Source organism: Lepus europaeus, chromosome 18, assembly GCF_033115175.1.
Source record: "Lepus europaeus isolate LE1 chromosome 18, mLepTim1.pri, whole genome shotgun sequence".
In the NCBI taxonomy this organism is placed as follows: domain Eukaryota; kingdom Metazoa; phylum Chordata; class Mammalia; order Lagomorpha; family Leporidae; genus Lepus; species Lepus europaeus.
Window position 1 is genome coordinate 4,584,676 of NC_084844.1, and position 26,236 is coordinate 4,610,911.

The following is a 26,236-nucleotide window of genomic DNA, read 5'->3' on the forward strand; positions in this document are numbered from 1 at the left end:
AAATTGAAGCTTCAAAGAAATTTTAAAAACTAAATAATGCAAACTTTTCATGCTCATTGATTACAAGATAATATTTTTAATCTGCTTATTTATTTGAAATGCAGAGAGAGTACTTCCATCCACAGGTTCAGTCCTCAAATAGGGGCCGACACTGTGGCATAGTGGGTCAGGCCGCTCGCTGCCTGCAGTGCCAGCATCCCATGTGTGCGTGCTGGCTGGAGTCCCGGCTGCTCCACTTCTGATCCAGCTCTCTGCTGTGGCCTGGGAAAAGCAGTAGAAGATGGCCCAAGTGCTTGGGCCCCTGCACCCAAGTAGGAGACCTGGAGGAGGCTCCTGGCTCCTGGCTTCAGATTGGCGCAGTTCTGGCTGTTGTGGCCATCTGGGGAGTGAACCAGCGGATGGAAGACCTCCCTCTCTGTCTCTCTCTGTCTCTGCTTCTCTATGACTCTGCCTTTCAAATAAAATAGATAAATGTTTTAAAAAATAATCCTCAAATAGCCGGACTAGGCCAGGCTGAACCCAGAAGCCAGACTTGATCTGGGGCTCCATGTGGCAGCCCCACTACCTGTGCATCCCTGCCGCCTCCAGGGGGCACATTAGCGGGGAGCTGGGACTGGAGTGGAGATGGGACTCAAACCCTGGTGCTCTGATACGGAACATGGGTGTCCCGAGCGGTTTGCTAACTGCTGTGCTAGGGGCCTGCCTCTGCTAGACTCCGTTTGTCAAGAGGTAGTGTCCTGCAGACTGATTAAAAATTGAGTGCATTCCATGTCGAAATCCCGGCAGGATGTTTTGCAGAAATTGGCCAGGTGGTCCTAGAATTTGTGTGGACCTGCAAAGGATGTAGAATATCCAAAAAAAGTTTGAAAAAGAACAAAGTTGGGGGATTTTTTGCTACTCTATTCTAAAAACTATAAAGCCACAGTAATCAAAACAGTACGGTATTTTTAGTTTATAACAAAATATAGTAGAACAGAATTACAGGCTAGAAATAAATCCTTTTATTTATTGTCAGCTGACTTTGACGAAAGTGCCAAGACACCTCTGGGACAACTGACTATTAACAAGAAAAAAATGCAAACTCTTTTGTCACATCACCAAAATTAACTCCACGTGGGCCACAGAGAGAAAAGGCCACTCAGAAATTGGGAGAACACGTTCGCAAATCATGCACATGATGAGAGATTTGTGTCTAGAACATATGAAGAGCTCTCAAAACTCAATATAAAAACAACCCAATTAAAAAAAGGGCCAGCGCCGCGGTTCACTTGGCTAATCCTCCGCCTGCAGCGCCAGCACCCAGATTCTATCCCGGTTGCTCCTCTTCCAGGCCAGCTCTCTGCTATGGCCTGGGAAGGCAGTGGAGGATGGGCCAAGTCCTTGGGCCCCTGCTCCCGCATGGGAGACCAGGAGAAGCACCTGGCTCCTGGCTTTGGATTGACAGAGTGTGCTGGCCGTAGCAGCCACTTGGGGGGTGAAACAACGGAAGGAAGACCTTTCTCTCTGTCTCTTTCTCTCACTGTCCACTCTGTCTGTCAAAAAAAAAGGGTGGGGCAAAGGGCCTGCATAGATGTTTCCCAGAACAGGTGTACAGTGGACAATAAGCATATGAAAAGATGCATAGTGTCATTAGCCAACCGGGAAACAACCGATCAAAATTACAGTTAGAGCCCACTTGGTTGGCTGTGATCACAAGTACAACGGTGACAGGTGTTGGCAACGACACAGAGAAATGGATCCGTCGTGGCCTGCGGAGGGGAATGTAAAGTGGTGCGGCCGCTGAGCACCACTGACGGCACGTCAAGTGCCCGGTTGTGTGACTCGGCAGTGCCACTCCCCAAAAGCTGACAAACGTGTGTGTGAATGTCCATAGTAGCTAAAAGGTGGCGATAACTCAGATGCCTGCAGCTGACAGGTGGCACAAAGAATAAAATGTGGTAAATCCGTGTAATGATACGTTGTTCATCAGTCAAAAAAAAATGAAGAACTGATCGTGCTACCGTGCTTGGGTGAATCTTGCAAACATTTTGCTCAGTGAAAGAAGCCAGGTGCAGGCGGCCATCTATGGTATAATCCCATTTATATGAAATGTCCAGTAGAGGAAAGTCCACAGAGACAAAGTGGATTAGAGGCTGCCAGCGACGGGGGAGAGGAGGAAATGAGGTGACTGCTAATGGGTTTCTTTTTAAGGTAATGAAATTGTTCTAAAATTAGATAGTGGTGAACGGTTACGTAACGGTGGATAAACCGGCAACCGCTGGGCTGTGCACTCGAGATAGGCAGGTTGTATGCCATGTAACTTATGTCTCAATAAAGCTCTTTAAAAAACATGGACCGTGGACCTAAATGCAAGAATTAAAACTAAAACCCCCAGAAGAAGACGTGGGAGGAGACATTTATTTGATTAGGACTGGTCAGGGAGTTCTCAGACATGACCTGGAAGCACAGTTCATACAGGTGAAACATGACAAGTTGGATTTCTTCAAATTAAAAATATCTGTGCTTCAAAAGACAATAAAATGAACAGGCAGGCCACCTCCTCGAAGTGTTTACAGATCAAAACCAAAAACGTTTATAAATGAAGGATTTGTATCTAGAATATATCAAAAATTCTTTTTTTTTTTGACAGGCAGAGTGGATAGTGAGAGAGAGAGACAGAGAGAAAGGTCTTCCTTTTTTGCCGTTGGTTCACCCTCCAATGGCCGCTGCGGCCGGCGCACCGCGCTGATCCGAAGCCAGGAGCCAGGTGCTTCTCCCGGTCTCCCACGGGGTGCAGGGCCCAAGCACCTGGGCCATCCTCCACTGCACTCCCGGGCCACAGCAGAGAGCTGGCCTGGAAGAGGGGCAACTGGGATAGAATCCGGCACCCCAACCTGGACTAGAACCCGGTGTGCCGGCGCCGCTAGGCGGAGGATTAGCCTGTTAAGCCACGGCGCCGGCCAATCAAAAATTCTTACAACTCTGCTAAGAAGACAGCCCAATTTAAAAATGGACAAGAGTTAAACAGGCATTTCACCAGAAAAGATCCAGGAGTGGCTAACAGGACGTGCAGCGGCTCTCAGCATCGGCAGTTTCGGCGACACAATGATAATGTGCTGTTGGTCCGCTTCTGCTGACCGGGACGCTGAAGTAAAGAATTCCAGCGTGCTGAGCTGGGATTCTGGTGCAGCGGTTGGGGCACCTCCTGGGACCCCCACATCCCATATCAGGGTGCCTGGTTCAGGTCTGGGGTCCACTTCCTGCTACTGCGTGCCCTGGGAGGCAGCCCTGGTGGCTCAGGTCCTCGGGTCCTGGGACGAGCGTTGTGGCACAGCAAGGTCAGGTGCTGCTGTGATGCCAACGTCCCATAGTGATGGGTCCTAGGGTCAGTCTCTCCGTTTCCAACCCAGCTTCCTGCTGATGTGCCTGGGGGGCAGCAGATGATGGCTGAAGAACTTGGGTTCCTGCCACCCACGCAGGAGAGCGAGGTGGAGTTCCTGGGTCCAGGCGTTTGGGGAGTGAGCCGCAGATGAAAGATCTCTTTCCTCGCTTTCTCCTCTCTCTCTCTCTCTCTCTCTCTCTCAAATAAAATGAAAATAGTTAGAAATTTTTAAAAATACCAACAAATGTTGACAAGAACACAGAAGAATCCCTGGGAGTCGCCGAGGGGAATGTGGAATGGCACGGCCAGTTTGGACAGGGCTGGGCAGTCTCGACCTCACCCAGCACTTCCGCGTCTGTGATCCGTTCAGAAGAGAGAGGGAATGTCTAGAAGCAGACATGCACGCGGTTCTTCATGGCAGCATTGCTCCCAGTAGCCAGAAACACCGGGAATGATCCCGACGTCCATCACTCTGGACAGACGGAATGTAGCGCGTTCACTCGGTGAAGCGCTGTTCAGCCAATTAGAGGAACGGACTGCTGGGCCGTGCCGCTCGGCGTGACTTCACCTCCGAATATTAGGCTAAGTGAGAGAAGCCAGATGCATCGTATGAGCCTGTTTCTATGAAGCGGCCGGAAGCAGCAAATTGATAGATCTGAGTGAGGCAGGACAGCGTGGCCTTGGGTGAGCTGCGCTGGAGTCGATGGTAACCAGGGGTGATGGATCAGGTTGGGGTGACGTTACCAAAACCACTGAGTTGTGCCGTGGATGGATTTTCATGCTGTGTGTTTTCTATACGAAGCTGTTTTAAAAGGGCAGAGGGGTTTATGACTTTTGAATAAAATGAAGAGTTTAATCACTAAGGATTGGGTTCTGGGGTATTGGCTGTAGGCTCTGAAGGGAGAACTCTCAAACAGCCCAGTGTAGAAAGGAGTATTAGTAGTGACCGAAGCTTGAGATATTCCGGGCGGGTTTAGAGAATGATGAACAGATTAGCTGGGGCAGAAAGTTCCAGAAAGATAGAGAGGAAATTTGAGCTAAAATTGAGAGGAACCAAATGGTGTTCTAAGAAAGACTTATCTCTAAAAGTGATTCAAATTAAATTATTTTTAAGCTTTGGAGCTGTAAATCTTTTAATGCAGAATGTGATTCTCTGGGACTGGCGCTGTGGCGCAGCAGGTTAAAGCCCTGGCCTGAAGCGCCGGCATCCCATATGGGCACCAGTTCAAATCCCAGCTGCTCTACTTCTGATCCAGCTCCCGGCTAAGGCTCCTGGGAAAGCAGCAGAAGATGGCCCAAGTGTTGGGCCCCTGCATCCCCGTGGGAGACCCGCAGGAATCTCCTGGCTTCGGATCAGTTCAGCTCTGGCCATTGGGACCATTTGGGGAGTGAACCAGCAGATGGAAGACCTGTCTCTCTACCTCTCTCTGTAACTCTGTCTTTCAAATAAATAAAATAAATCTTTTAAAAAGAAGAAAAAGGAAGGAAAGAGAGAGAAAGAAAGAAAGGAGGAGGCGTGGTGGTTGGGGAGACCGGAGGCGCAGGCCTTTGGTGGTAGACTGACACGGTGACCTCTGTGATCCAGCCTGTGGACAGCTCGAGGTCCTACCCAGGATGCTTTGCACCAAGCACATAGCCAGTGCGTCCGGGCCTTCTGTGGCCTGGGTGTTGGAAGAAGTGAGGCACCGCCGGCAGAAACTGAGCATCTGGACCGGAAACTGCTTTAAAGTGGGTCCTAAACGCCAGCTGGGGCTCAACATCCAGGCAAATGAGACCGAGTCCCCCCCTCCCGTCCCCCAGAATCCTTCCCAAGAGGTCTGGAAATTCCCAGGGGACTAAAGTTAGGGCCCTCTTGTGTCCTGGACACCAGCTTGCTGACTTTGCCCACAGCGGATGTGACAGTCTGTCTTTCAATTCCTCCAAAAATTTTCATTCACGTAAAAGTATTCAAAGTGTAGATTTTACTAAAGATGTGTGGGCGGAATCACAGGCGGCCCCAAAGGAATAATGAGCGTGGTTAACCCCAAGCTGTTCTTCAGCCGGGGAGCTGTATCGGCTCTTAAGTCATCTTTTCCAGCCTCTCTCTCTCGCTCGCTTTTAAGTTATTTATTTATTTGAAAGGTTCACTCCCCAGATGGCCGCAACACGGCCAGAGCTGGGCCAGACCAGAGCCAGAGCCAGGAGCTTCCTCTGGATCTCCAACGTGGGTGCAGGGGCCCAAAGACTTGGACTTGGGCCATCTTCCACTGCTTTCCCAGATGCATTAGCAGGGAGTTGGATTGGAAGTGGAGCAGCCGGGACTTGAACTGGCGCCCATATGGGATGCTGGCACTGCAGGTGGTGGCTGAACCAGCTACGCCACAGCGCTGGCCCCTACATTCCAATCTTAAGCCACCTGCCTTATCTTTTCATCTGGATATCCCGTTTTTGCCTCCAGCTCAGTGAACAGAAGATCTCTCTCTGTCTCTGTCTCTGTCTCTCTGTCTCTTCCTCTCTCTCTCTCTGTGACTCTGCCTTTCAAATAAAATTAATCTTTTAAAAAAATAGTAGAAAAGGGGCTGGTACTGTAGCGCAGTGGGTTAAAGCCTCGGCCTGTGGCACCAGCATCCCATATTGGGTGCCAGTTCGAGTCCCAGCTGCTCCACTTCCGATCCAGCTCTCTTCTGTGGCCTGGGAAAGCAGTGGAGGATGGCCCAAGTCCTGGGGCCCCTGCACTCATGTGGGAGACCCGGAGGAAGCTCCTGGCTCCTGGCTTCGGATCAGCTCAGCTCTGTCCATTGTGGTCAATTGGGGAGTGAACCAGCAAATCGAAAACCTCTCTCCCTCTCTCTCTCTCTCTCTCTCTGGTACTACCTCTCTCTATAACTCTGTCTTTCAAATAAATAAAAATGAATCTTTAAAAATTAAAAAAAAAAAAAGATCGGAGTGTAGCTCCACAGAGAGATTGGAGACAAAGATTTGGGAATGGAGGATGGGAAGGAGAAGCCGGCGTGTGTCAGGGCCCACCAGGCCTGGCCGGATATTCAGCACATGGGATTCTACTCAACTCCAACAAGTCAGTCCTTTGAAAGAAGTAGTATTATCTCCAATTTACAAATAAAGCAAAGCTCAAAAAGTTTAAATACTATTTCCTAGGCCACACCGCTGGGGCATCAGGACAAAATGCAGCTGTGGTTTAAGGCAAGGTCTTTGCTTTGATTCAGTGAGGGGCAGGGAGAGAGGGAGGTGAGACGAGAGTTGGGGCCAGAAATGAGCTCTTAGAGACAAGTCGGTGTTTATTGGCAAAACTGGGTGGAAAAGTAGAGCCAGAGAAGTAGAAGGAGACTGAGAGCTGTCAGGGATTCTGGAAGCCAAAGGGAAAAGAGAGCTCAGACAGGATGCTGAATCTCGCTGAGTGTTCATTCCTGTTGTGAACCAGGTGTGGGAAGGCCCTGCTGGCTCGGAGGCCTGGGGAGCAGTTTCGGTCAAGTGTTGGAAATGATTGTAAAGATTCCAGGACTCGCTGGGCGTGGAGCTGCACTAGACAGAGGGTGAATGATAGGCGGGTGGGTAGATGGAGGTTAAGCTGTGGCAGAGAGAGCTTCTTGGTATTTTTTTCATTTTTATTTGAGAGGCAGAGAGAAAGAGAACTCCCACCCACTGGTTCACTCCCCAGATACCCCCAAGGGCCAGGATTGGGCCAGGTTGGAGCTGGGAGCTGGGAACGCCATCCAGGTCTCCCACATGAGTGGGAGGGAGCCAAGTACTTGAGCCATCACCACCTGCTGCCTCCCGGGGTGAGCCTTAGCCAGAAGCGAGTCAGGAGCAGGGCTGGGACTTGAACCCTGGTACTGCAGTGTGGGGTGCAGGCACCCGAGTAGTTTCTTGACCACTGCCACCCACACCCCCATCCTTAGTAGCTGGAGTACTTCTCATGGAGCCGGGTGGGACTATCAGTTTGTAAAATTACATACTTCGATGCACGAAGTCTCTTTGCAAAGGGCCTGTTTAAAAAAATGAAACAGGAACAACAAAGCCAGCATTCTAGCATTATAGAAGTGAGGTAAATAGAGGTGTTTGGGGAAAATTGTTCTTATTTTTTAGCCTAAACCTTAAAGTATGCTATTGAAATGTCATATAGATTTTTCAAATACATGAAAACCTAATAGAAATCTTATAGTGCATCTCCCCATATCTTAACTTTGGGTGAAGTTACTTTTTTTAAAGACTTAGTTATTTGAGAGGCAGAGTTTTATATATATATATATATATATAGAGAGAGAGAGAGAGAGAGAGAGAGAGAGAGACCGACCTTCTATCCTTTGGTTCACCCCCAAAATGGCCGCAACGGCCACAGCTGGGCCGATCTGAAGCCAGGAGCCAGGAGCTTCATCTGGGTCTCCCATGTGGGTCTCCCATGTGAGTCTCCCAGGCACTTCTTCCACTGCCCGCCCAGGCCATTAGCAGAGAGATGGGTCAGAAGAGGGACAGCTGGGACACACACACACACAAAAGCGCCCATATGGGATGCCAGCGCCACAGGCAGAGGCTTAACCTACTGCGCCACAGCACCGGCCTCGGGTGAGGTCATCTTAAAATATAATCCCGTTTTCTGCAACAATCAAGGTTTTAAAAAATTTATTTATGTATTTATTATTTGAAGGCAGAGCAACAGACGGGAGTGAGGGGAGGCATTTTTTTCTCCACTGGTTCGTTCCCCAGTTGACTGTAACAGCCAGGGCTGGGCCAGGCTGAAGCCAGGAGCCAGGAGCTCCGTTCAGGTCTCCCACGTGGGTGCAGGGGCCCAAGCACTTGGACCTCCATCCGCCGTCTCCCCAGGCACATTAGCAGGGAGCTGGGTGGGAAGTCAGACAGCCAGGACTGCAATCAGTAATCCCATATGGAAGACCAGCATCACAAGCAGCAACTTAAACATCTGTGCCACAGTGCCAGCCCCAACAATCGAGCTTTCAAATCTGTTAGTCTAAAAACAAATTGTATTCTTCATTCACAGACAGGATGTTTAATATTTTTAAAAAATAGAACTCGTGCTTTAAAATTTTTTAATTTTATTTTAAATTTGTCCAAAAGGCAGAGAGACAGAGATCTTCCCAAATGCCTGAGACAGCCAGAGTCGGGCCAGCCTGAAGACAAGAACCTGGACTCCAGGCAGGTCTCCCACGTGGGTGGCAGGGACCTGAGGTCTGAGCCATCACCTGCTGTCTCCCAGGGTGCACGTCGGCAGGGAGCTGGAATCGGGAGCAGAGGTGGGATGTGAACCCGGTTACTCATGGGATGCAGGTGCCCCAAGTGGTGTCGTTACTGCTGTGCCAAGTGCTTGCTCTTCTTTGATTATTATATTATAAGCTGAATGAAGAAAAGCACAGAAGAAGATAATTGATTACAGGCCTTGCAATAAAACTTCTATAAGCATGAGATAATGGCTAAAACCCAACATTTGTTTCCTTTATAAAATATGGGGGCTGGCGCCATGGCTCACTTGGTTAATCCTCTGCCTGCAGCACCGGCATCCCATATGGGCTCCAGGTTCTAGTCCCGGCTGCTCCTCTTCCAGTCCAGCCCTCTGCTGTGGCCCGGGAAGGCAGTGGAGGATGGCCCAGGTCCTTGGGCCCTGCACTCGCAAGGGAGACCAGGAAGAAGCTCCTGGCTCCTGGCTTTGGATCAGCGCAGCTCCAGCTGTAGCGGCCATTTGGGGGGTGAACCAACAGAAGGAAGACCTTTCTCTCTGTCTCTCTCTCTCTCTCTCTCACTGTCTAACTCTATCTGTGAAATCAAACAAACAAACAAAAAACGAAGTCTCCATGACGAGAAAGTTTCAAGTCCTTGGTTTGGAATTGTGTTGTGACAGCAAGGAAGTTACTGTTACTTAGCGATCTGAACCCGACCCCGAGGCTGTCCTGTAGTCAGGCATAGCTCAGTAATTGCATAGATCTGGAAAGAAAAGTCATTTTAAAATTAGAGCTTCTGTTTGTTAACGTTTAGGGCACCCATAAATACAGAGTGGTGGCGAAATGGAGTGGGCTTGACTGTCCCTTATTGTCTGGTGTGACAGTGGTAGTGGCTCAGGAGCAAGTGCCACAGCGTCTCACTGGGGCATAAGTTGGGGACTCCCTGGAGCAGTCTGTAATTTCACTGCGATGTTAGATAGTAAATTCTGAGCGTTTTCTTTTCATCCACTTGTTAAGGAACAAACAGCTGTGTGTTTCCTTGGGACAGTTGGAATCAGCCCATTGACCTGGGGCTCTGGTTTCAGAAGTTACCATTAACAGGATGTGGCTCCCGCAGTGTGGTACAAGTTCCCCTGGGGTTCCCCTGAGTTCTGTGGATCCAGCAAGTATCGATACTACTGTGGAGTCGCGCCTGGGACTCCTCTGTCCGGGATGGTAGCCCCTGCCACGTGCGGCCACAGAGCACCTGGAAAGTACCTGGTCGCACCTGTGACGAGCTAAAGCAGCAGCAAATGTGCTCCAGATTTTGAGCACTCAGTACAAAAAAAATGGACAGATCCATAATCATTTTTTAGAAGATTTATTTATTTATTTAAAAGAGTTACACAGAGAGATAAAAATGTCTTCCACCCGCTGGTTCACTCCCCAGTTGGCCGTAACAGCCAAAGCTGTGCCAATCCGAAGCCAGGAGCCAGGAGCTTCTTCCGGGTCTCCCATGCGAGTGCAGGGCCCAAGGACTTGGGCCATCCTCCACTGCCTTCCCGGGCCACAGCAGAGAGCTGGATTGGAAGTGGAGCAGCCAGGACTTGAACTGGCGCCCACATGGAATGCCGGCACTGCAGGTGGCAGCTTTACCCGCTAGGCCATAGCGCCAGCCCCCATAATCATTTTTGTATTGATTGCATGTTGAAAATATTCCCAATATACTGAGGTAAATAAAAGATATTAAAATGATCTTTACCTGCTTTTCATTGTTTTGAAAAATAGCTATTAATTTTTAAAAAATATTTATTTTATTTATTTGACAGGCAGAGTTACAGAGAAAGAGAGAGAGAGTTAGAGAGAGAGCGAGCGAGCGAGCTTCCATCCACTGGATCACTCCCCAAATACCTGCAATGGCCAGAGCTGGGGCAGGGCGAAGCCAGGAGTCAGGAGGTTCATCCACATCTCCCACATGGGTACAGGGGTCCAAGGACTTGGGCCATCTTCCGCTGCTTTCCCAGGCCATTCACAGAGAGCTGGATCGGAAGTGGAACAGTTGGGGCTTGAACTGGCACTTGTGGGAGGCCAGCGTTGCAGGCAGAGGTTTAACCTGCTATGCCACAATGCCAGTCCTGTTATTAAAAAATCCGGGCACCCACCTGGGAGCCCTGGGTGAAGCTCCTGGCTGTGGCCTGGCCCAGCCCTGGCTGTTGGTCATGTGGGGGGGGGGGGGGGGGGACTGGCAGATGAAGATCTGTCTTTACCCTTCTCTCTCTATAAATCTGCCTTTCAAGTCAATAAATCTTTAACAAACAAAAATGCATGAACTACACTGCCCATCTTTATATTTTGACAAATAAAGCCAAGAGATTTCCAAACCTAGGTGAAAAAGAAACAAGAGCACACAGTGGTTTCAACGCATAAAGTTACTGCCCAGCTTTCCAAAGCCCTCTCAGAGAGGAGTGAGCGCAGCGGCACAGGGCTGAACCTGATCCTGACCCCGAACGCCGGTAAGAGAGATTGCAATCGCTAGTTAAATATGCATGAGACAATTCTACAGTTCCTGGAGTCCAGCAAAGTTTCCAGGAACCCTACACACGGACCCGACACAAAGCGCACTTCCCGTCTCAGCTAGGAGGCCATGTGGAACCAGCCGCGCATAACTGTTTCAAGACCTCATTTGAAAACACCCTGAGTGTCCATCGATAGGGAACATGTTTTAAAAAACCTGACAACGCCGGCACCACGGCTCACTAGGCTAATCCTCCTCCTGCGGCGCCGGCACCCCGGGTTCTAGTCCCGGTCAGGGCGCCCAGATTCTGTCCCGGTTGCTCCTCTTCCAGGCCAGCTCTCTGCTGTGGCCAGGGAGTGCAGTGGAGGATGGCCCAGGTCCTTGGGCCCTGCACCCCATGGGAGACCAGGAGAAGCACCTGGCTCCTGCCTTCGGATCAGCGCGGTGCACCGGCCGCAGCAGCCATTGGAGGGTGAACCAACGGCAAAAGGAAGAACTTTCTCTCTGTCTCTCTCTCTCTCACTGTCCACCCTGCCTGTCAAAAAACAAAAAAAACAAAAAAAAACCTGATGAGAGAATGCTGTGCAGTGGTCAAAAGTCAACGTAACTCCACATTTGTCTGTAAGGAAGATGTCAAGAACACTGAGCACACGGCACAGGTTACACAGAGCAGGTGTGGGATCGCCCGTTTGTGTGCGTCTGCTTAGCATGAGGGATTCCTGAGAGAGCATTCCCTGAATGTTAACTGGCTTCAGGGCCGGCGCTGTGGCGTAGCGAGTTAACCCGCCATCCACAGTGCCGGCATCCCATATGTACACCGGTTCAAGTCCCAGCTGCTCCACTTCAGATCCAGCTCTCTGCTAATGTGTAGCTAAGGCAGCAGAAGACGGCCTACGTGCTTGGGCCCCTGCACCCACGTGGGAGACCTGGAGGAGGCTCCTGGCTTCAGGTCAGCCCAACTCCAGCCCTTGTGACCATCTGGGGAGTGAACCAGCGGATGCAAGACCTCCCTCTCTGTAATTCTGACTAGCTGGATCAGAAGTGGAGCGTCTGGGACTTGAACCAGTGCCCGTTTGGAGTGCCGGCACCGCTGGCAGCGGCTTGACCTGCACCACAGAGCCACTGAAGCGGGAAACAGAACGTTTTTGAGAATAAAGAGTCTGATTTACAGTTCTCCTTCGCCTGCGCCGGAACAAAAGAAGAGAAGAGCCTGCAGCTCACCTGGCCGAGCGTTGCGTCGTCAGATGCGCTGTCCCTCTTTGTCCCCTCTGCAGTGCAGGGAAAGGAGAGGTCAAGATGTTCGTGTCGTGAGGGATCCCGGACACTTGGCTCCTCTTCCACGAGACAACAGACTTCATATGTGTGCACACACATCTATACATGTGCATGTGCACGCACACACACACACACACGGAGAGAGACCCGGAGAGGCTCCCTCGCAGCCTGTCCGCTGCTCCTCTCGGTGGTCAGCTGGTGGACAGTTCACGTCAGGGGGCGTGGAGTGGGCCAGAGCCCGCCTCTCTTCACCTCCGCCGTTCCTGAGCGCAGCCTTTAGCCTCCTCTGCTGACAATGGGCCGAGCAGAACCTTTCTCACAGACGACGCTGGAGAGGGACAAGCTCGGCGAAGTTCTGCATCTTGCTGACAGTCTGTACTAAAACGTAAAGCTGGGATTGAAAAGACATCCGTGGAGCCTGACTCGTACCAGAGTCTTCCTCCTCGTATCACGCGTCTCTTTATTGGGGCGAACGTCACACACCGTACATGTCTACATTCTCAGTGTGGCATAGCCACCACTTCTGTTCTGCAACCTTCGTGTCACCTCAGGTGCCATGCAGTGTTGGCGCGTGCGAGGTCGCTGCGTGGGGCACCTGCCTGCCGTATCCGAGTCCCTGGGTTCGAGTCCCGGCTCTGCCTCTGATCCAGCTTCTTGCTAACGCACACCTTGAGAGGCAGAGGCTCCAGAACTGTGTTCCTGCCACCCACCTGGGAGACCCAGGCTTCTGGCTGTGTCCTGCCCCAGCCCTGACTGGCACGGGCATTAGGAGAGTGAGTCGGCAGATGGAAGACCTCTCTCCCTCTCTCTTCTCCTCTTTCAAGTAAATTAAATAAAAATAAATGTTAAAATACAACAAAACAGTTACTCTTCATTTTCACATTCCCTCAACCCCTGACAACCACTAATCTGGTTTTCTCTCTGGGTGTACATCTCTGGATCTGTGGATTTACCAATTCTGGACATTTCATATACGTGGAACCTGTTGTGTCTGGCTTTTTTTTTTTTTAAAGAAAAGATTTCTTTATTTGAAAGAGTTACACACACAGAGAGAGAGAGAGAGAGAGAGAGAGAGAGAGAGGTCTTCCATCTGCTGGTTCACTCCCCAGTTGGCCGCACCAATCCAAAGCCAGGAGCCAGGAGCTTCTTCCAGGTCTCCCACGTGGGTGCAGGGGCCCCAGGACTTGGGCCATCTTCCACTGCTTTCCCAGGCCATAGCAGAGAGCTGGATTGGAAATGGAGCAGCCGGGACTTGAACCAGCGCCTATATGGGGGTGCCAGCACAGCAGACGGCAGCTTTACCTGCTATGCCACAACGCCGGCCCCACTTCTTTCTTTTTTAAAGATTTATTTTATTTATTTGAAAGGCAGCATTACAGAGATAGAGGGAGAACCAGAGAGAGAGAGAGAGAGAGAGAGATCTTCCATCCACTGGTTCACTCCCCAAATGGCTGCAACAGCCAGAGCTGGGCCAGGCCAAAGTCAGGAGCCAGGAGCTTCTTCAGGTCTCCCACGTGGGTGTAGGGGCCCAAACACTTGGGCCATCTTCTGCTGCCCCCCCAAAGCCACATTAGCAGGGAGTTGGACTGGAAGTGGAGCAGCGGGGACTTGAACCGGTGCGTGTCTGGCTTCGTTCACTCAGCAGCGTTTTCCACGGTTCACCGTGCCGTTCCACAGCTCTGTGCCTCACTCCTTTTCTGGCGAGCAGTATTCCTGTCCGTGGACACACCACATTTTGTCCGTCCCTACACCTGTCGGTGGATAGGTGGGGTATTTTGGCTATTGTGAACAGTACGTCTGTGAAACCCTGTGGCTTTGATGTTGACTGTTTCCTTGTATGTTATTTCTCCCAGTGACGTTGGAAGACCAGTGAAGGCACGTGGGTCTCGCTGACCGTGTACTGTGGAATGTGTGTTGATTACAGTGAAGTCTGCAGTTCAGATTTGCTGTTTTACCATCCTCCACCATGGTGTATTATTTTTTTAAAAAAGATTTATTTATTTATTTGAAAGACAGAGTTACAGAGAGAGGTAGAGATAGAGAGAGAGGTCTTCCATCTGCTGGTTCACTCCCCAATTGGCCGCAACGGTTGGAGCTGCGCCAATCCGAAGCCAGGAGCCAGGAGCTTCTTCCAGGTCTCCCACGTGAGTGCAGGGGCCCAAGGACCTGGCCCATCTTCCACTGCTTTCCCAGGCCACAGCAGAGAGCTGGGTAGGAAGTGGAACAGCTGGGTCTTGAACCATTGCCCATATGGGATGCTGGCACTTCAGGCCAGGGCTTTAACCCACTGTGCCACAGCGCCAGCCCCAACCATGGTGTATTATTAAAAGAACCCGGTCATTTGTCATTTGTGGAGTTTTCCACAGCTGAATTCTGATTGCCTTCCTGAACTGTCATTAACGACATCCTACACTGTGTCCTACAAACTGGTGATCGGATCTAACAGCCTGAGCGGTCTGTTTTCTTCTTAAAGCTTTAACATTTGATGTGTATGTATGTGTGTGCACGCGTGCGTGTGTGTGTAAGTGTGTACATATGTGGAGGGGGGTCAAGCTACCCTATGGGAGTGCCTGGTTTGAGCTGTGGCAATTTCACATTTGAGATCCAGCTTCTTGCTGGTGTGCACGCTGGACGGCAGGAGATGGTGTGTGTGTGTGTGTGTGTGTGTGTTGATCATTTTGTTGTGTTTCCAGCACTGGGTATGTATCTTACTGTCATTTTCAAGGGTGAGTGGTTGTAGATTGATAATTTATTGATTAGGATTTTTTAAAGATTTTTTTATTTTGGGCTGGCATTAGGGTATAGCAGCTTAAGCTGCTGCCTGCAAAGTCAACACTTTGTATGGGTGCCAGTTCAAGTCCCAGCTGCTCCACTTCTGATCCAGCTCTCTGCTAATGCGCCTGGAAAAGCAACAGAGGATGGCCCAGGTGCTTGGGCCCCTGCACCTGCGTGGGAGACCCAGAAGAAGCTCCTGACTCCGGGCTTCAGCCTGGCACAGCCCTGGCTGTTGCTGCCATTTGGGAAGTGAACCAACAGATAGAAGATTCTCTCTCTCTCTCTCTCTCTCTCTCTCTCTCTCTCTCTCTGTAACTCTGCCTTTCAACTAAATAAATAAAATCTAAGATTTTTTTTTTTGACAGGCAGAGTTAGTGAGAGAGAGAGAGACAGAGAGAAAGGTCTTCCTTTTCCGTTGGTTCACCCCCCAAATGGCTGCCACGGCCGGCGCTGCACCAATCCGAAGCCAGGAGCCAGGTGCCTCCTCCTGGTCTCCCATGCGAGTGCAGGGCCCAGGCCCTTGGGCCATCCTCCACTGCCTTCCTGGGCCACAGCAGAGAGCTGGACTGGAAGAGGAGCAACTGGCACAGAACCTGGTGCCCCAACTGGGACTAGAACCCGGGGTACCAGCGCCACAGGCTGAGGATTAGCCAAGTGAGCCACGGTACCAACCAAAGTCTAAGGTTTATTTTTAAAAAGTTAACATTCAGTTTGTGTTCATCATTTTCAGGTGTTCAGTTCAGTAATGCCAACTATTGTGCAACCAATCTCTAGGACTTTCTCATCTTGCAAAACTGAAACTCTGAACTCACTAAACACGAATCCCCCCTCCCCCCCACGTCTTTGGTTTAAATGTGATTCTGGAGTCTGTGAAAGTGTGGCTCCTGAACGCCTGCAGAGAATTCGGAGCCTGAGTTTGGGTTAAGAAGTCGTAGCTGAGCGCAGTGTGTGCGCTGGTGGCCAGGTTGTCTTCTGTTAACAACGGGGAGGACGTGTTTTAGTGGCGTTCCTCCTCCACGCCGTTTCTGACTGGGGAGTACAGCTCACGTGTCCAGGAGTAAAAGTGTGCACAAGTGCCCGGAGGCGTCTTCCCGTCGGACAGTCCTGGGCTCGGCGTGGGCTCTGCGGTGTGCAGCTCTGTCCCCTCGAAGACGGAGAGCTCACTGAGTCTGTGAATGTCTGACGTGCTCTCTCCCGTTAGTCTAATCGAGGCCAAGTTGTTGGCGGGGTCTGTTTCAAAGAAAGGAAAAATAAAACTTTTGGCTATCTCAAGTTTATTTTTCCTTTGTAACTGATGAGGGTTTGGGGAGCTTATTCTATCTCAATTCACACTGTCTTTCCTATATGCCCACGTTATCACCAAAAAAGTTTAGCAATGAGAGTTGTCAAAGAATCGTTGAGTAATTGCATAGGCATTAGAGTCAGTTTAACCAGAAATCAGAATGTTTGTGTCACTTGTGCAGCTACCGCTGCTACTTCATTTTTCTGAAAAGTTGCCTACACTGGATTTTATTTTATTTTTTAATATTTATTATTTGTAAGGCAGAGTGAGAGAGAGAAAGATCTCCTGTCTGCTGGTTCACCCTAAATGGCTGCAATAGCTTGGTCGGGGCCAGGCTGAAGCCAGGAGCCGGGAACCCCATCTGGGTCTCCCACGTGGGCGGCAAGGGCTCAAGCGATTGGACCATCGCTGCCTCCCGGGCATTAGCAAGGAGCACGCCAGTGGGGACACTGCCGTCACCACAGGTGCACCACAATGCCGGCCCCAGTATTCTTGATTTTTGAGGCAGGATGGAACTACAATTAGCTGTCCACATCTTTCTTGATCATTTCATCTCTTCTAATATTACGGCCAAGAAATAGCATTCCCAGTAGAACCCTGTCACCTGGCCTAACCCTTCAGCCCAAGTCCCACGTGCACCTGTAAGCCAATCCACACGCTCCCTTCACCGCCCACCTCCCTGCCTCCCGCGGAGCTCGCCCTGGACAGCTCCCGCTTCTCCCAGTTCTCCACTCGTCACCGGGCATCACCCATCAGCGTGAAACCTCCAGCTCTCTGCTCTCCCCTGCCGTGTGATGAGCCTGCAGCCCCACTGGGCAGAGCTGTGTTACTAAGGTTCGCCGGGAAGTGACTGAAATTACTTGAGCAGGCTGCGTCTCCCGTAGGCGACGAGGCGCCTCCCCTCCCTATAAATTATGCACTTGGAAAATGGGCCCAGCAAGTGCTGGACATAAAAAATGGATACTCCAGCTGTCCTAAAGGACGAGCTGACCGTGGCATCGACGCGGACGATGGGTAACTTCCAAGGGCCCCGGAGGTGCTTCGATTTGGGCTCTGTCGCCCTCGGTCATGTTTTCCTGCTTGTTGTTTAGTTCAAGACTTGCCTGGCTTTGTGGTGAGGGGTTTTATCCACAGTTTCCTTTAACAGATGTTTCCAGACTCAAGCTCCATGGGTAGGAAATGGACGTCAGGTTCTGTCTCTGTTCAGAGCCTTCTCTCTGCCTTCCCTCCCATGGCTCCTCTGCAGGCTGGAAGCGCCCGCCCTCAGTTTTCAGTTTGCTGTAAGTCTTCAACAGAAGAGTTTTTATGTGGCAAGCCTCTGCCCTTTCACAGCCTTTGTGCTGACTTGAGAACCGGAGTGAGAGGGGTCGGTAGAGGTGTGTGCTGGGAGCTTCCCCGCGGGCCCCTCGCCCTCGCGGGAGCGCTGGACTACAGCAGTGCGTGGCAGAGGCATTCACCCGCGTGGCACCGCCAGGCTTCCCTCAGCCTCCCTCGGAGACTGACCAGTGCCGTCGCATCCTGGCGCAACCCTCCCCAGACCCCCAGACCCCGAATTCTGACCCTTGATTGCTGATGTTGGCTGGCCATGGCATTGTGTGGCAGCAGCCCTGCCTCTCGGCTCGGCCGGTGACAGTGGAACACAGGGAACCTGCTGGGACCGTTAGCCCGGGATGAGGCAGAGCTGAGGGGGTGAGGCCTTTCACAGTCCTAACCTGTCCGCCTGTTCAACTCCCTAGGATCTGTGTGGTGTTTGGTAGGTAAAGCCAGGGCAGCCATGCTGTTTCAAGTCTCATTTTCCTGGGACACAGTCATGTGTTTCGCAGAAGGCTAAAGTGTGAGGAACCTTTGCTGCAGAGGATTATGGGGGAATAGACGTAGTCAGGTGGGAACTGAGGCTTATGGGTGTAGGTGTGAGCTGGCTGATGAAGATCCAGGCGAAGAGAAGTGTGCACACGTGTGTGTTCACGTGTGTTCACGTGTGTGTTCACGTGTGTGTACGTGTGTGTGCACGTGCTCACACCTGTGGTTAGCGTTCTCAAATACTTGGAACAATTCCTGCAGATTCAGGGGGAAGAAAGTGAGCGACAGAATACTAGGTGTGTGTGTTCATTGGTGGGCATCGTGGAACCTCGTGGTCTTCGAGCTGATGGTATCTTAGATAACGACAAGGACACAAGAATGTGAAACGGAAAACAGTCGTCCAGTTTATGTTTGTCATCTTGGGTTTTCCCTGCCGGATTTTGTGTCCTTGTCCCACATCAGGAGACCCCAACACTTGTGGGGTCGGAACTGCTCTCTCTCTCTGTTTTGAGGGGTTGGCTTTTTTTGCTAGGTTGTGTGGTTTCTGTTTGCCTGATGGCGTTTGTCTGTCCCTCTCTAGGAAGCTATTTTGCCAACCACTTCATCATGGGAGGAGAGAAGTTCGACTCGACGCACCCTGAAGGCTACCTGTTTGGCGAGAACAGCGACCTGAACTTCCTGGGAAACAGGCCCGTCGCGGTACGGCTGTAACCGCTTCACCTCCACGGGGCCCAGAGCGCCCAGGCCCGACCTCCTCCCAGAGGCAAGCAGGCCGCTGCTGGTTCCGTAGAGTCTGCAGCTCGGTCTGAGCCGAGAGGGGCCCTGGGAGCCAGACCGGGGGCCTGGGGGCCGGAGGCGACCTGCAGAGGGGCTCCTGGAGGCGGTGAGGGTGAGCGTGGGTCACCCCGAGGTCGGCGCAGCCCTGCTGCCGGCCTCCGCCTGGGTGTTCCACTTCTCTTCCTGTGGCTCTTAGCACCACACTTGCATTCGTCTCTCTGTCTCTGTGGTCTGCCTTCTCCTTTAGAACGTAAACCCCGCAGGGCAGGGCAGGGAATGGCTGCGTTTGGCCGGGTTCGGGAAAGAGGTTTTGCAGGAACGAGGCCCAGAGTGCAGGCCCGAGTGTGAATCGGCAAATATTTGCCGAGCGACTACCGCGTGCCAGGTGCGGTGATGGGAGCTGGGGACACGCAGCAGGAATAAGCCCAGAACAAGTCAGGAAGGCAGCCTGGCCCGGGGCAGAACAAGGTGGGAAAGGCAGATTCGGGCTGTTCCCTGGGGAGGTGGGGAGCAGTCGAAGCGTTAGGCAGGGGCCAGCGCTGAGGTGGAGCCTGCGACACCAGCATCCCAAACCGGCGCCTGTTTGAGTCCCGGCTGCGGGATTCCCATCCAGCTGCCTACTGATGACCTGGGATAGCAGCGGACAGGCAGGCGTTGGCCTAACTCGGACTTTCAAATAAGTAAATAAATAACTTTTAAAATGTATTAGGCAGGAGAAATTGCTTCTTAAGGGACGTTGGCGATGGTCTTCCGTCGTAGGGCTTAGTGGACGTGAATTTCATTATCATTTATCTCATCTTCCTCCTTTCTTTTTTTTTTTTTTTAAGATTTATTTTACTTGAAATAGTTACACAGAGAGAGAAGAGGCAGAGGGAGAGAGAGAGAGAGAGAGAGGGGCAGAGAGAGAGAGGTCTTCCATCCGCTGGTTCACTCCCCAATTGGCTGCAACAGCCGGAGCTGCGCCGATCCGAAGCCAGGAGCCAGGAGCTTCTTCCGGGTCTCCCATGTGGGTGCAGAGGCCCAAGGACTTGGGCCATCTTCCACTGCTTTCCCAGGCCACAGCAGAGAGCTGGATGGGAAGTAGAGCAGCCGGGACTCGAACCGGTGGCCATATGGGATGCCGGCGCTGCAGGCCAGGGCGTTAACCCGCTGCGCCACAGCGCCGGCCCCGTCATTTCTGTCTGGGGGGAGCCCTCTTCTCAGCCAGCAGTAACATTTCAAGTGCAGAGCCCCTTCTGCTTCTGATCCTCACGTGTGCCCTCTGGGGTTTCCTGGTGCGACCCCGTGGCCCTAGTGCTAAGAGAGGTCTGTCTGTCTTAGGAGTCCCCAGGAGTCAGCTCACGCTTAGAAAACGGCTCTTGATTCTGACACGGACTTGACATTTGCATGTTTCTTTCTTTATCTTTTTCACTTCCTCTGATGTCAGATTAGTTTATATATTTTTAAAAAACGTGTTTTGACCTTTTCAGGCCATAAAGTCTATTTTAAAATAAGCAAGTGTTTCCCTGGGCTGGTCTTGAGGTTGCTGCTGGCTGGCAGCCTGCCCACGGTTTAGTTGCTTCGTTCGCGCCTCTGCGCAGGCCTCTGGGTGACCGAGCTCTGCCTGAAGTACAGTGCAGCAGCCTCGACCTTAAATTTGAGGCTTTTTTTCCCAAAAGAGCAAAACGTTGGCGTATCTGTCGCTGTTATAGTTGGCGATCCTTCAGTATGCCTAGGGTTGTGGCTGTTTGCCGACACAGAGCGCATGCCCAAGGAGCTAGCACGCTCCCTCCTTCCCACAGACCTTGTTCAATGACCACAGTGATAACAACGTGTAACACTCGCAGCCCACTCCGCACCCGCCCTGCTGTCTGGTTTTGTCCCCACACCCTAACGCACAAGGCCCCCGTGTGACGGCTGGAGGCCTGATGTACAAGAGGTTACATAAGCTGCAGAGCCCAGAGGGGCCGGATCAGGGTTTCTACCCAGCCGTCTGGTTCCAAAGCCTGAGCCGCTGCCCGTGCTGCTGACCAGCGCAGGTGCATCTGGGGCCTCTGCCCGTTTCCCGTCCGCGAACCCGTTTTTGTAGCTCACCAGGTACAGTTGGAGACATGGGTCGAGTTCTGAAAGTGGAGCCAGCGGGAGTGATATGTCTTCCTGGGGGATCTCTTCAGAGAGCCCGAGTCCGGTGTGTAATTCCATCTGCCGAGCTGACCTCTGGGCTCTGCGCTGACCGCACTTGACATGCTTGGTTAGGGGAGGCCCAGGGACCGGGACCGCTGTGTAGGCTGACGTCCACTCTCTAGTAACCCGGCTGGGGTCAGCAAAGCAGCATCAGGTTACAGAGGAGCGAGGATGGCCTTTTAAAGCCATCAGCGGCCGGGCAAGAGCAGCTCCCCTTTCCAGAGGGAATCAGTGTGGGCACTGAAATTATTGAAACAAATTGTTACCCTAAAATAGAAGTGCCCCGGGCTTCCTGGCTGCTGGGACTCGGGGCATTTCCTGCCGTCTCTGAGTGAGCAGACTGAACGTCACTACCGAGCTGTCACTCGGGCTGGAGCACCGTGGATTTAGACATCGCTGAAGATACTCCGCCGGAGCCAAATTTATTATTACGGCTTCAGGGTCAGATTTAAGGAAACTGGAGTGCGTGTTTATACAGAAAAGCGGTCGAAGAAAGTTGGGATCAAGGTGGCAAGTTGTATTTATATCTGACCATTAAACTCTTGGTAACCTCGGCCAGTCCATCACCCGGGTGCTCAGATTACCCGCTGGTGGAGCGGGCACAGCTCTGCCTTCGGAGGAATGCCAGCCACTCGGGAAGGTGCCCACCGCGAGCTGCTGGAGCCAGTGAGCTGTGCGCAGGCTCGCTGCCCTCTCAGGCTGGTCGTCTCCACGGCCACCTGTGGTTGTGGGGGCAGGAGGAGCAGGGCTCTGGAGGTCTCGCCGCTCCGGCGTCTGTAGCGGAGCTAAGGAGCCAGTGAACCACCTTCGTACAGCGTTGGGCAAACCCGTCCCGGCCGGCCCTCGGTGGTAGAAGAGCTGTGTAGCTTGTCTGTGCTCCTTTATGGAGTGCAGTCTTGTTTCGTTGAGCTAAACGCCTGCCATGGCTCCAAGTCAGTTACAGGCTTGGCGGATTCGGGACTGGCGCGTGTCTGGCGCTGCCTGGGTTCTTCGGTATTTGTAGCTCAGGTTCACACCCCACCCTCCCCTCCTCTCCGAGGGAAAGTGGGTGAGTCTCAGCCTCACTCCTGAGGGTTCACACGCACCCGTGTGTTCTGTAGCCGGGCCTCCCCCCCCCCCCCCCCCCCGCCCCTGAGCCAGGTACTTTCTTCCCTCTGATGCAGGTACATCAAAAAGTGGTGCTTACATCCATCTGCTGTGAGGTAAACACTTCCCTCACATGTGTGCCGAAAGAGCAAATTATTTTTTAAAGATTTATTTGTTTGAGAGACAGAGAGAGAGGTTTTCCATCTGCCGTTTCATTCCGCAAATGGCCGGAGCATCCATGGCTGGGCCAGGCTGAAGCCAGGAGCCAGGAATTCCATCCGGGTCTCCCCCGTGGGTGGCAGGGGCTCAAGCACTAGGGCCATCCATCATCTGCTGCCTCCCAGGTGCCTTCGTAAGGGAGCTGGACCAGCAGTGCAGCGTAGCTGGGACTTCCGCTCCGATAACTGCCACCCACTATGTCCAACGCCGGCCCCTGAGGGAGCTCAGGCAGGGCAGGTGAGCAGCCTCGCCCCGGCCGCGCTGGCTGTCAACTCCAGGAGAGAGGACCAGTGTAGCCCCGAGCGCGGAGGGCTGGGGCTGCCCCTCCCTAGGGTAGCGGTGGTGACACCTGTTGCTCCAAAGCCCAGAAGCCCGTGGTGGGGACAGACCTCTTGTTCCTGCGCAGGCCGAGTGTGTGCGCGCGTTTGTGTTAGGCTGGGTTCCTGCGCAGGCACGAGTGTGTGCGCGCGTTTGTGTCAGGCTGCGTTCCTGCGCAGGCACGAGTGTGTGCACGCGTTTGTGTTAGGCTGCGTTCCTGGACCCTTTGCCTCCTGCAGGCCGTCTTGTTCTCGCTGTATAGTTGCGCTGCACTTGTTCGGGGCCTTCTGCCTAGCAATAGTTACTCAATCTTTAGCAGTGGGTGCCTTTAGGCCCGCTTCTCCGAATGCCTTCTACAGGAATGATATTGTAGCATTACTCGTAGAGACTAAGTGATGGCGAGAGGGGGAACGTGAAGTCCAACAGTGTGTCTGTGCCGTGAGCTGCTGTCCAGAAGCGAAGTGGACCTGCGTCCCTTGACACGAAACCTCGTCCACAGCGCGTCATCCGCTGAGGAAAAGCAGGCGAAAATCCGTAAGTAGGAAGGCGTCGGCTAAGTTTGCTCCTGTCCTCCTTTCGCCCGAGTCGCTGTAGTGGCCAAGGTTACCGCAGGAGGACGCCACGTGCTTCGGTCAGGTCCCCCCGTGGCTCGGAGATGTAAGACGGCGGTCACACCTCCACCTGTGCGGCAAGCGGACTTCAAGGTCTGGCTTTCAGGGTTGAAGCTACTGAAAGGACACCGATGCGCGAGGCAGAATCCGCACTGGGAACCAGCTAAGGGGCAGACGCTGGGCCTCGGCAGTCAGAGTGCCCCCTGCAGGCCACGGCTGATCGGCGGCTTTGCCATGTCCACGGGAGCCCCGTCCCGGTGTTCTACACAGCCTTGGAACTTCTGCAAACCTGAGGCCGTTCCGGAACCTCTCAGTGTGCCCCTCACTGCCCCAGACTCCCAAGAACCCCCTCCCCCAGCGCCTGTGAGACCCGGGGCCCCTGCCAAAGTGTTAACTCTGTGTCCTGTGGGAGCGTCTCACGTCAACACAGCCTTTCACTCCTGTGCCTTCTGGGTCCCGCCAGTGCCCGCGCCAGCCGGGCCCCGCGGCGTCTGCCGTTGGAAGCCCCTTCTCTCAGCAGGCCCCGCAGGCCCCAGCTGAGCGGCGCGAGGTTGGCTTTAGCTGTGCTCTGAAGGCCAGCAGTGAAGACGTGGGGCCGTTTCCCTGCAGGGCGCGTGCTGTCTTGTCAGGCAGGGTGGGCTTCTCCCCGGGGGGGGGACCGTGACCAAGGAGAGGGAGTGAGTCGTGCAGGCCCAGGGGTCTCCGGTCCGTGGTGCTGCCGTAAATCCACAGACATCCCCGTCTCAGTTCCCGTGAGGTCTGTAACCTCAGCACAGTGGATGCGCCCAGGCTGACAGCTAAGCCTCCTTTCTCAGTTCTGCCTGTGTTGATTCAGTCCTGTGTGTTTGGGGGGATGCGTGTCTTTCAGTGTCACCAAAGGAGGCTTAGCTGTCGGAGGTGGCTTTGTGTGGCTGAGGCTGCCGTTTTGCTGTTTCGGTGAGCGATGGCTCTTCATTACAGCCACCAAGGAACCAGCCCTAGCTCTTACGTTCCTCCCACTCTGCCGTGTGTCACTGTCCCCTTCACCACAGGCCTGCCGTTACCTCCACCCACCCAGTGCCACCTGGCTGACGGGTGGCCCACCCCCAGAAGCCCACGCATAGAGACCACATCCTCGGCCAGCTCGGACAGCAGCTGGGTTAGCTGAGGTTCTCTGGGAGCAAGGCCTGGCTGGGGAACTTCCTTCAGGGAACGCTTTGCACGGAGGGAAGCCCACTGGGGCAAAGGAGGAGACGATGGTGGGGTCTCGGCAGGACCCAGTCTGCTGCCTCGGAAACTTGCACCGCGTGGCCACCCCGTCTTGGGTGAGGGGCTGGCCTTGCGGGGGGGGGGCATATGGGGGAGGGGAGTCAGGAGCTCTCTCTTGGACTGGGTGGCCCTGCCTCCCTGTTCTTGGAGAAGGGGCAGCTCTCGGCAGCCAGCAGCTGAGGGATGGGTGCAGAGCCCTGACGGCACCAGCTCACACCTGCACTGCCGTGCATGCTCCGCCCTTGCTTTCCAATCTGCTACCGAGCCTTAGAGACCATTCTAGATCCCCTTAGCGACCATTCTAGATCCCCTTAGAGACCATTCTAGATCCCCTTAGCGACCATTCTAGATCCCCTTAGAGACCATTCTAGATCCCCTTAGCGACCATTCTAGATCCCCTCCCATAGGGCTGGTCTGTCTTTTTAAAATGGTGTCTGTTCTAGTACAGAAAGTACTCTGAAGTGGACAGAGCGTACACCGTTGGTGTTCACAAGGTGGCGCACCTCTGGGATCAGCACACACCAGGAGAAGCACATGCCAGCCCTCCACAAGCCCCCTGCTCCTAGGCCACAGGCAGCTCTGACTTCTGTCCTGCCTTGAACTTTGTGTTAAAGTGGAGCCCCACGCACTCTCATGGCTCATTTCGCCAAGTGTTTCTTTTCTTTTCCTAAGGTTTATTTATTTACTCAAAAGCCAGAGTTTCATAGAGAGAGAGAGATCTTCCATCTGCTGCTTCACTCCCCAAATGGCTGCACTGGTCAGGGTTGGGCCAGGCCCAAGCCAGGAGCTTATTCCAAGTCTCCCACATGGGTGCAGGGTCCCAAGCACTCGGGCCATCTTCTGCTGCTTTCCCAGGTTCATCGGCAGGGAGCTGGATCAGAAGTGGAGCAGCCGGGACTCAAATAGGTGCTCATACGGGATGCTGGCGTTGCAGGCGGTAGCTTAACCTGCCGCACTGGAACGCCGGCCCCAAGCGTTTTGGACGCTTAGGTGTCTCTCAGTGCTGAGGAAGAGAGCCCATTGCTGCACAGGGCGCCTCCGTGTGGGTGCTCCTGCTTGCCCTGTCTGGTGTTGGTGGGCAGGGGGCAGTCTATGAGCTGTGCAGTAGTGGGGCCATCATTCTGCCGAGTACGCGTGTGCACACCCGTTGGGACTCTGCCCGGAGTGGAATTCCCGCCATGGATACGGCGGATACAGAATGACTGTGTCCGCTCTCCTCCCACCAGCAGCGCTGGGGGTCTCCACGCCCACTGTTTCCCGGCTTCCTTGTTTTAGCCGTCCCGGGGGCGGTGGGGGGGGTGGAATTCCATTTTCCCAGAATGCTGAGGCCGGGCGCCCTTGTGTGTGTGTCTCGGCCGTTTGGATCCTCCTTGCGGAAGTGTCAGTGTCAGCGTGTCTGCAGAGACGTTGTGTCCCTGTCCGCGTGTCCGGGAAGTGACCAGGGAGGCGCAGTCCTTGGTCACGCCGCACCCCGCAGGGATGTCCTGTGAGCACTGCTGTGGGACACGAGTCCTAAGCACCAGTGCCGAGCAGTGCCTGGTTTCCTCAAGGCTGGCGCGAGGTGGCCGTGGTCTTCCTCCATGTGTGAGGGGCCCGACCCTCGGGGCTGGCTTTGGCGAGCGCTCTGAAGGGGGGCCGAGCACGGCTCTGTTTTTGTAT

The 26,236-nt window shown here is 53.2% G+C and overlaps 1 protein-coding gene across 2 annotated transcripts in view; it reads left to right on the forward strand.

Annotated features, from left to right (window-relative positions):
- RNF157 (ring finger protein 157) overlaps positions 1–26,236 on the forward strand; it is an 80,757-nt gene that overhangs the window by 10,733 nt on the left and 43,788 nt on the right. For both annotated transcript variants that reach the window (XM_062216233.1, XM_062216234.1), the window contains exon 2: positions 18,736–18,854. In XM_062216233.1, coding sequence (XP_062072217.1) covers positions 18,736–18,854 — 119 coding nt within the window. The remainder of the gene's footprint in view (positions 1–18,735; positions 18,855–26,236) is intronic.